Source organism: Elephantulus edwardii, unplaced genomic scaffold (genome assembly GCF_000299155.1).
Source record: "Elephantulus edwardii isolate Elephantulus edwardi_28Jun2011 unplaced genomic scaffold, EleEdw1.0 scaffold00019, whole genome shotgun sequence".
Taxonomy (NCBI): Eukaryota; Metazoa; Chordata; class Mammalia; order Macroscelidea; family Macroscelididae; genus Elephantulus; species Elephantulus edwardii.
The window spans coordinates 19,023,054-19,033,890 of record NW_006399769.1 but is presented as its reverse complement, the minus strand read 5'-3'; the positions used below and the strand labels follow the sequence as shown (position 1 = coordinate 19,033,890).

Genomic DNA, 10,837 nt, shown 5'->3' with positions numbered 1-10,837 from the left:
GGCATTGAATTAAAGACTGCATCAAATAGAAACATAATGTTCCTTGAGTGTGAAGTCTACACATGGCCTAACACAATGTTTTACACACAGTAGATGAGCAATATATTTTTCTTTAATCAGAATAGAATTTAATTGTCTCAATTTAATGCAAAGTTGTAATTAACTCTGGTGTTGGGGGGAAAGTAAAAGGGGATAAATAATGTACACTGCATTGAAACAGATGAGGGAGACGACTGTTTAAAAGGAATATATTAAAAAAAGAAAAAATATAAAAGGAATATAGGTATTATTGCATGACAAAGAGTCCAGAATAAGAGCTGCATAGTAAAGTAGACTGGGGTAGGGGATTCCATAACAATGAAATAATTTTGTTTTCTTTTGAAAGAGAAAAACGAACTAGGGGTTGGGATGGACAGGGAAGAAAATGTATAACAATGAATGAATGGAAATCCAAGTTCTCTATAAACTTTCATTAAAATCTTAATTTGAAAAAATGCTCTGTCCAGAGAGAGAAAGGACTGTGAGGTTGGACAAAATAATTGTGCATCACCAAGGTTTGTCATACAAGCAAAGCTCCAACATATGCACTTGGGGTTTTTTGTAAACTTAGAGGTAAAGACGTTAAAACATTGATAGAACAACAGTCTGATTTTGTTGTTGTTGTTATGTGCTATCGAGTTGCAATGCTATGGACAACAGCCTTAAACCCTACTCTATCTTGTGCCAATCTCACTGACTCTGACACACCTACCCCTATTACCTCAGAGACCGAATCAATCGATCTCATAGAGGGTCTTCCTCTCCTGCACTGTCCCTCCACCCTCCCAAGCATGATGTCCTTCTCCAAGGTCTGGTCCCTTCTTGCAATATGCCCAAACTGTCAGACGAAGTCTCAGTATCCTTGCCTCCAAGGAGCAGTCTGGCTTCACCTTCTCCAGATGTACCTGTTTGTTTTCCTGGCAGTCCATGGTACATTCAACATTCTTCTCCAACACCACAGCTCAAAGGCATCAATTCTCCTATTATTCCTAGTCATTTTTGAACTCTCTGATACATAGCAAGTGATTACAAAGACCATGGCCTGTATCAGGCGCACCTTAGTCTCCAGACTGACATTGTTGCTCCTCAGTTCCCCGGAAAGGTCCCTAACAGCAGACTTTTCCATCGCAATACGTCTTTTAATTTCCTGGCTGCTGGTACCAAGAGTGCTGATTGTGAAGCCAAGCAAACTAAAGCTGTGAAGAATCTCAATCTCTTCACCATCTATCATGATGCTGCCAATTGGCCCAGTGGTGAGAATCTTTGTTTTCTTGATATTGAGCTTCAGTCCAGATTAAAGGCTACAGTTGTTGACCCTCTGCAGCAAGCACTTCAGGTCCTCCTCAATTTCCGCAAGCATGGTTGTGTCATCTGCATAACCCAGATTGTTGATGAGTCTTCCTCCAATCAGGAGTATCATTTTAGAAGGACAAATATCCCTATCCTGACAGCCTCTGAAAATCTGGTTCTGACTTGATGGTAGTGAGTATGAGAGTGTGAGAAACAGAACATATGTAAATTTGTGCTTAAAAATTTCAGATTTTATCATGCTAGCGTTCATTGTTCAGGTTGTGTGTTACCTTTAGATTGTATGTTACTTGGGCATGTTGTTTGGATTGTATGTTATTTAGTTAGGCGCTCTGGTGGTGTAATCAGCATAATACACTGCTAACCCCAAAGCTCCCTACCTCGTGCTCTGAAGTTGATGTCATAGCAGTAAGTTGGGCTCTTTAATTATTTCATTATCATTGTTGTTTGTTGTTATGTGCTTTCGAGTCACCTGCAACTCACAGCGACACTGTGTACAGCAGCCCTGAAACCTGCTCTATCCTATGCCAACTTACTGTCTCTGACACACCCACCCCGATTACCCCATCACTGAAACAATCCATCTCATCGAGGGTCCGCCCCTCTTTCTCTTTCTCTGTCCCACCACCCTTCCAAGCATGATGACCCTCTCCAAGGACTACTTAATAATTTTATTGAATTCTTATTTATTATGATTTAAGTAAGAGGGAAACTTTTGTGGATGTGACCAGACTACTCAAGCCTGACAATATGAATTGTATTTCAGCTTGACTCCTACAGAAGTGCCTGCTAAGCACGCTTCGAATTTTTCATCCATTTCCTGGTTCTGACTTTGATGAAATAAATTCCTCCAGTCACCAACTTTGCCTAGAACATATGCAAAACAAACAAATAAGACCCAATATACTCAGACATCTCCTGAGAATAGTTCTTGATTTTACAGTTTTTCAGTATAATGTTTTATTCTGAAATGTGAAAATGGACACATGAAAACAATTAGTCTTAGATTTCTGCTGTAAAATCAACAATATACCTTTAATGTTTCTCCTTCTGTGGTCTAGCAAGTGATGTGGCAGAGTGGCTCCAGAATGAGGCTGTTAACTAAAAGGTCAGTAGTGAAACTCACCAGCTGTTCCTTGAGAGGAGGATGTGGCGTGTCTTCCCTAAGGAATTACAGCCTCGGCAGTTCTATGGCAGTTCAACTCGGCCCTACAGGTCAGCTGGCAGTGGGGCAGGGCTTCAGCATCAATTTTCTACTCTCATTCCTCTCCCAATACACAGAACCTAAAATTCCATTTTGGGGAAATGATTTTTCTCTAGAATCTTCTATATACTTTAAATGCCTCGTGAGAAGTTAACAATTTATAGAAAGTTTTAATGAAGCCCTCATTCAATTCCTTCGACTCTGATTCAAAGTGACACATAGGATAGAGTAGAACGGCCACACTGGGTTTCTCAGCATACTAGTGTATGTGTGTGTGTGTGTGTGTGTGTGTGTATACACATACACATGGACATGGTGACTACTGCAAGGGGCTCTTGTGTTTCAGGAAGTGTGAGGATGGTACAGGACAGAACAAAGTTCAGACCTTTTAATCTATGGTCGCTATGACCACAATAGCACCTAACAACAAATATATATATGGATTTTTTTTATTTTTCTGAATTTTCTCAATGGACTATACAGTTAAAAAATTATTTATTTTACTGTTTTTCTATTCTAAACAGTTTTTATTAAAAATGTATAGGAAGGTTCCATTACTCCCACTTCTTAATAATGAAACTGGGGAGCTCTGGAAGCCCAGTGGGTAGGAAGTTGTGCTGCCAACCCAAAGGCAGGTGCTTTGAATCTACCAGCCGTTCTGAAGGAGAAAAACAGGTACTCTCTTCCTGTGTGATTATCAGCCTCTAAAAAGCAGCTGAAGAGTTTGCCAAAAATCAGTTCCAACTTGATAGTAAAGTTTTTTGAACAATGGAACAAGACTAAAAATCAGAGTTTAAGTTAGTAAAAATCAAGCTAAAGCCAAGTGTATTTTCAGTGTTTCATTCAGAGTTTTTTAAATGAGTCCTCATTTGTGCTAAAGAGACCTAGGTTCAAACTCTGAGTCCAATGAATAATTAATGTCCTTGACCTTTTCAACATTTGCCAAATTAAGAACTAATACCCTTTTTGTTGTAAAAGCTAAACCCAAAAAAGTGGCTTTTGATACATCTTAAACTTCTGATAAGTCATAGTTATGGTTGTCATTGTTATACAGATTGCCTCTAAATCTTATTGTAGCTTCATTATCTATAAACATAGTAACAAATACGATAAGCATTTCTTAAGCTATATTGTCATTAAAAAAATTAATTCATTTTCATTAGAAATGATAATTCTTTAAAAGTTTTATAAATTCATCAATGTCAGAGATAGTTTTGTCCACCATTCCTTCCCCCCTCCCTTTTTCCTTATTAACAAAAACACTGATTTTAATTGGGAAGTGACATGCTGAGTTTGAAAAAAATGAAAAGAAAACCACCTTTTCCAATCATCTACTGTAGCAAAAGGTGGTAAGAAGTCACTGAGTGAGATTGTCAGTAAAACTCTTGAAAAGGGGAGGGAGGCTCATTAGTACAGGATTCTGTATAATGTTTGCTTCTTCCCTTTTCTGATCTAGAATTTTGATGCCATGGTGGAATTCCACCCACTATTTCATTGCCCTGAAGTGAGAAGCTGATCGGTAGATGCAGCCTAGACCTCCAAAAGTTACGGAGCTCTGAACTGCATGTGTCCAGACTTTTCTTTGAGGAAGGAAAAAAAAAAATAGAGTCCGGTTATAATACAGCCAGTGTTCCTGGGATAGCCAGTTGCATGTGACAATGTGACAGTCATTCTCTCACAGATCCTCTCCCCCAGGACCAATGCAGTGTTACCTTTGCGGAACAGGAACGGGCCCACCGCACCGTGGGTGACCTGAGACCTTGCACGCATCGCTTCAAAGGTGCTGAGGGCCGAGATGGTGTCGATCTGCTCCCCGGTTAGCGAGAATCCAAAGAACTCAGCGATTTGTTTTATTCCAGAGGCCAAATTCTGGAAACAAAATTTTGAAGGATAAACTGTTTTCTATGAGACCTGTGCTCTGAGCAGAGATAAGCTTTTCCCACAGAATACATTAGTAAAGTCTTAACTTCTCACTTCGTTTCTTCTCACCCTTTTTAGACTCGCTGTGGTATTTCAGTATAGATATTTGGGGAATCTCTTTGATTTAGCTTTGGAGGTTCAATTTATGACTCTGATTGACTTGCTAGACAATACTTTTTTTAGATAAGGAGTTTCAGTACTTAAAAAGCTTGGCTACTAATCTCAGGGTTGATAGTTCAAATTCACTAGTCACTCAATGGAGGTATTCTGCTTCCTTAAGAATTTATAGCTTCGAGACCCCGCGGTAGGTAAGGGAAACCTAGCTGTGGCCATGAAAGAGGAGAGGGACATGGGACCAAGGAGAAGTAATGACACTGCTCAGGCCTCACGGTGTGTGTGTGTGCAGGCTACATGCTGCAGCCACATCAGCCAGACTGGGACTTCAGGGGGAGAGCTGCAAAGGAGATTAACACGATGCAACTTGGAGGGAGGGAAAAAAAGGTGGTGAGTCTGCATCGTCATATGTATACCTGGGCATAAATAAACTTTAACAACCAAGAGGATGTTATTTTGTTCAGGGATCTTTTTGACAGTTATGTTTTCCTTGATAATGAAGGTCAAGACTATCCTGTTGTAGTAGAATTTGCACCTTTTCGAAAAGCTGCGAGAAAGAAGACTAAGAGAAGAGATAGGAAAGTTAGAACTATTGATGGTGATCCAGAGACAGAAAATGTTTGGAAAGTTACACGACAGACAATGAGAACATGGCATCTATTCCAGAGGCCCTGTGAGAGGAAATAGAAGTTAAAAAACCCCAAAATAGCGAAAAAGACAACCCCACTTTTGAGCTTTCTGAAAAACAAGCAGAAAATGGGCGGGGGGTGGGAAGAAGGAGGTGAGAAATAGAAAAAGACAAAGTGAAGAAGATAGAAGGAAATGGGAAGAGGAGGAGAAACGAAAAAGGAAAGATAGAGAAAAGCTAAGAAGACAGAGTTCCAGAAAAGGATAAAGGATGAACCAAAGATTAAGGTACACAGGTTTAAAAAAAAAAAAAAAAAGGTACACAGGTTTCTGTTACAAACTGAAGAAGCCAGAAAAAAAAATAATTTGATACAAGAGAAAAGCCTAAGAAACAAACAAGAGTCTGAATGATGAAAGAACCAGCAGGCAGAGTTGTGCATTGACCAGGTATTCTGATGTTGAACTTTACAGATGAAAAGCCAAAGAGCTCTGAATGTGAAAGTTGCACAAACTACAGGGAGAGGGGAAAAGATATGACAGAGATCAAGAACATATACTTTGGGAGAGAGAGAGAGAGAGACTAAAGTGGCAAGAAGATGAATGCAGTAGGCAAAAGAACAAAAAGTAGAAGGAAAGAAGAAGAACTGAAAAAAAAATAAAAACACACTTAGGGATAAAGGAAAGAAAGAACAGAATCTCTTAGCAATCCAGAAAAACAGGGTGTGTGGGGGGCAGGTATTTGAGGGAAGAGGGAAGTGGTTGAGAGGGTTTGCATAAGGAACAAGGACCACCCAAGCAATGCAGCTCTTTACCAAGCCAGAATTAACTCTGTCCACCGGATACACCACCAAGCTTATAGATTCAGCTGTTGTGGGAGGGGGGAGAAAGGCGGGAAGAATGCAGTCATAGAAAAGAAGGGGGAGAAAAGTGATGAATCTAAATGGTGCCCTCATTGCCTATGCAGCCAAGGATTAAAGCAATCCAGAATCCAGAAGTGCCTTCAGGGCAAAGGAACAGAGAGAGGTGTAGGGTCGCTGTGCTGGTGGGGTCTATTGAAAGGGAGTTATGTAATGAGGCAAAACAAGGATCAGATGGCAGGTTCACAACCTGAAGTACAATGTTTTTGTCATTTCTACACATTCATTTTAAAGTGTCAGAAAAGATAGAAGATAGAAGTCACTCGCAGGCTCAAAGGGTCAAGTGAGGACCTAGTTGTGTATGGCAAGAGAGTAAATAGGAGAGCTCGATCTCACATCAAATGGTCCTGTTAATCCTGAGTTCAATTTCCTGAGTTTGAGTGGAACAGAATCAGTCAGTTCGAAGTCTTGTTTGGATTTCGTTCTTGTGCACAGTTGGTGAGAATGATTAATTTGTATACTGTAGATGCAACAAGCATGTAAGTGTAGTACATGTTGTTAAGTGCCGTCGAGTCATAGGTGACTCATAGTGACCGTATGAATGAAAGTCCTCAACATTTGTGTGACTTTTGTCCTTTCTCCAGGTTCATAGGGTTTCAGGAGACAAGCTATTTATGGAAGTAGATGCCACTCCTGCTTCCAAGCTTGTTTCAACCGGGGAGCTCCACCAAACATGGAGATAAATTGCTGCTGAATATAAATGAAAGTAGTCATGTCCTCAAATGTTAGAAATTAGTTTGAGTGTCTTGATTATTTGTTTGCATGAGGTTGGCACAAAGAATATTTGTAAACATCTCACTTTGTCTTTATTATTTTTTAAATATTAGTAGGTAAAAATCAAGCTCTTGCTTGATTCTTGACAATCCAGTCTTTATCTGAGCTTTCACGATTTGAGTGCATAAACTCAAGTCTACAGAAAGGAAACACCACCAATATTTTTCCCTGTTAAGTAGTTAGCTTTTAGCTTGTTTTATATTGATGTCAATAAATATCAGTTGTATTAAAATAAAATACTTTTTTTTTACAGTCTCAGAAATCCTAAAGGAATGTTTTATTCTGTCCTACAGCATTTGTAGGAATTGATTTGACAGTGGATTTTGTGTTTACTATGGTGGCGTATGAGGATGGTGCAGGATAGGACAAGGTTCAACCTATTCATTGGGTTGCTATGAGTCATTGTTGACTCAGTGTCACTGAAAAACAATAACATGGTCATAACTGAAAGATTGGCTCCTCCAAGGGAGAAAGATGGGCAGTCTCTTCTCATGAAGGTAAACAGGTTGGAAATCCAATGTACGGTCATTATGAATTGAAATAGACTAGATGGAGGCACTGGGTTATTCATTATATAAGTGATGGTAGTCAGCAACATATTAGGTTAGAATTTTATCTAGGATGATAGTCATCTTATTAGGGAGCTTTGGTGGCCTAATAATGAGATTCAAAGGCAGGTGGTAGAAAGATAGACAACCTCCTTCAAAGGGACATAAAGATTCTGAAAACCCACTGGAGGGTCAGCTCTGTGTGGACTCTAACTCGATGGCACATAACAGTCATCTTATTATAAAGTATTAATAACACAGACATATTTTTAGCCAAATTAGTTTTTCTTCTGAATCCTACTTATAACCCATATTTAAACCTATCAGGTAAGCCTATATTTTAGAATCAAAATCACTAGAAAGAATCTTGGCTTTTATCTCATGTAACTGTCTTTGGAAATGATGAGCCCCAAACAGTATCTCTGACCAATGTCAAGTCTTCTTGAACAGTTTCTTAACTAATATTCCACAAAGCACGAGAACACCACAGCATGGTTTATAGATGATTCGCGAGAAGGCAGAAGGATGAGGTCAAGTAAGTTCTGAATCCTCGGAGTTCAAAGTGAGACCTTTGCTCATTTGTTTGCTTGCTGCAGGACCTCTCAGAACCTTTGATATACCAGTGCACACTGTCACCTTCCAGGGGAGGCCACGTAACACAACAGGCCCTAAATCTATCGAGCAGTTTCAGATATTCTATAAATCACAAGTTTTATAAAAGCTATTCCAGACTAGAGGCAGAAACAACTAAGTTAGTATCTTCTTTCACATTATACAAATGCATCCTGTAAGCAGAAGTGGATTAAATGATATTTTTCTTGCATTTGTTAGGAAGATTGGTTTAAAAAGTCAAGCAAGTAAGGAACATCTATTACACTTCCTCTTCTTGAAGATATTTTTTCATTGGGGTTCCAGAACCCTACTTTCTTCTCATCTAACTCTCTGCTTATTTACTGTCTGTTTTTCTGGCTTCTTCTCTTTTACCCAGATTCTGAATTTGAAGGGCTAAGGTTTTAGTGCTTGTTTCTCTTTTTTCCTATTTGTCTACCTGCATACTTAAGAAATGTAATTTTATGACTTTAAATGCCATGCAGGTACCAACAATTCCCAAATTTATATCAAGAGGTAGAATTCCCTTTGCATTCAAACTTTTTTTTAAACTTTTCCTTTTTTCTTCTTGTGTACCATCAAATTGGATCTGACTGGCACAGGAGGAAATTGCCCCTCCTCCAGAGGAGCATCTGGTGGATTCGAACTACATGCCTTCAGGATTGTAGCACAGCTTCTTGCCACTAGGCCACCAGAGCTGCCTTGCATTTAAACTTTTATACTCAAATATCTACTTGACCTTGTTACCAAGACAACAAACTCCTTAAACTCAGTATGTTCAGCACCAAACCCCTGCTCCTCCTGCTGCCTTTCCCCAGCTTGATGGCCCACGAACATAACCCTTCCAGACAACCAAACCAAAATTTTCAGAGCCTTATTTAATGCTATTTCTCCCCCCCCTCTTAGCCTCCCATATCAAATACAGAAGCAAATCCTACTGGTTCTTTCTCCAACATATATCCAGAATTCAACCACGTCCCGTCATGCCCATTGCTGCTCTTGGCCTGAGCCTTCATCTTGCTTTGCCTGGACTACTGAAAAGGGTCTTCCTGATCTATCCCTGCCCTTTTTCAGACTCTTTTCACACACCAATCAGTATGATCCTATGAAAATTTATCATTTCCTAGCATCCCTCCACTCAAATGGCTCTCCATTTTGCTCAGAATAAAAGTCAAGGCTATTTCAGGGGTCGGCTGCACCATTCCTCATCCTCCATCCCAACCTTCTCAGTGTGTATTTCCCCTCAGATCAGCCTCACTATTCCAGCCATGTCTACCTCTTTGCTGAACTTTAACCACACTAGACACACTCCAACGTCACGAGCAGGTGGTGCCCTCCTGGATACGTTCCCATGTCTCATGTCCCCATTTCCTTCAGATTTTTTTTTATTATATAATCTCTCTGCAGTAAGGACATATTGCCCACCTCATTTTATACTAGGAGGTGTATATTCCTGCCCTTAATACCTAGCATTTCTGTAACAGATTCTGCTATTTCTCCCACACACATAGTATAAATGTCTTTATTATGTTTATTATTTATCATTCTGTTTCTTTTCCTTCGAAAGCTAGAATGTAAGCATCTCCATGGCAGAGAAATTTGCTGGTCTGTTTATTGATAGATTACAAAGACTTGGACAAGGATATGCAATTACTCAATGAGTAGTTGCTAAATGATTTAAATTATATATTTATATGACATTACATGGAAAAATAAATTCACAACTAGATGAACTTTTTACATTATTAGGCCTTGTGGTTATGTGTCATTGAGTTGATTATGACTCATAATGACCCATTGAACTACAAATCTGAACCTTGCCCTATCCTACGATACCTAAACCATCTCTAGTGTACCTGAGCGCATTGTTATAATCACTATGTCAGTCCACCTTGTGAAGATCTTCCTCTCTTTCTCTTATCCTAGCCACCATTAAAGAAACATAGAGCAGCCAATGTTAGTAGTAACTCACTAAATAGCATTTAATTTCTGTTAACATATGCCACATACTTTTAAATTGATGACTGTGCTTAGAAACACATTTTCCCCCAATTGTTTATGACTGCCATATGAAATTGGGCATCAGTCGTGTGTTTGGAAGTGAAAGCTGATTAAAGTGAACAGGACGGCTATAGCCGTCATTCGCTGCAACGTGTGTAAATAAATAGTTTCAATATTAGATTTTTTTTTTCACAGATGGATGTCAGATGAGACTCTGAATATTGCATTTGAGTGCCAAGAAGCCAAAACTAAAGAAAGAAATCAAGAAATTAAAGAGCTGAACAGAAAATTTCAAAGAGCAACTAAGCATATGACAAAGCAAGATACTATAATAAAATGTGCAAAGAACTGGAGTCAGAAAATTAAAAGGGCTGAACTCATTCAGCATTTTATATGGTGAAGGAATTGAAAATCAAATTCAAAGCACAAGTGGCAATAAAGATGCTTTGGGTAGAGTGTTAAATGATCCAAAAAGCATTAAAAGAAGATGGAAGGAGTATACAGAGTCACTGTACTAGAAGGAATTGGCTGACACAGAAGAATTTCATGAAATAGCATATGAGTAAAAGTCTGTGGTGATGAAGGAGGAAGTTCAAGTTTCTTGGAAAGAATTGGCAAAAAACAAAGCTTCAGGAGTTGACGGCATACCAATTGACATATTTCAAAAAACAGACACTGCCCTAGATGTGCTAAGTTGTGCCAAGAAATCTGGAGGACAGCCAGCTGGCCAACTGACTGGAAGAGATCTATATTTGTTCCCATTCCAAAGAAAGGGA

General features: G+C 39.2%; 1 protein-coding gene and 1 pseudogene across 1 annotated transcript in view; one reads left to right on the top strand and one right to left on the bottom strand.

Moving 5' to 3' along the window:
- Positions 1 to 2,083: 2,083 nt before the first annotated feature.
- Positions 2,084 to 10,837, bottom strand: part of SULT6B1 (sulfotransferase family, cytosolic, 6B, member 1) — a 33,995-nt gene continuing 25,241 nt past the window's right edge. Inside the window, exons 6-7 of the mRNA XM_006882351.1 lie at positions 4,264 to 4,420; positions 2,084 to 2,214 (exon numbers count right to left, since the gene is read on the bottom strand). Of these exons, the coding sequence (XP_006882413.1) occupies positions 2,084 to 2,214; positions 4,264 to 4,420 (288 nt within the window). The remainder of the gene's footprint in view (positions 2,215 to 4,263; positions 4,421 to 10,837) is intronic.
- Positions 4,883 to 5,955, top strand: LOC102859902 (annotated as a pseudogene).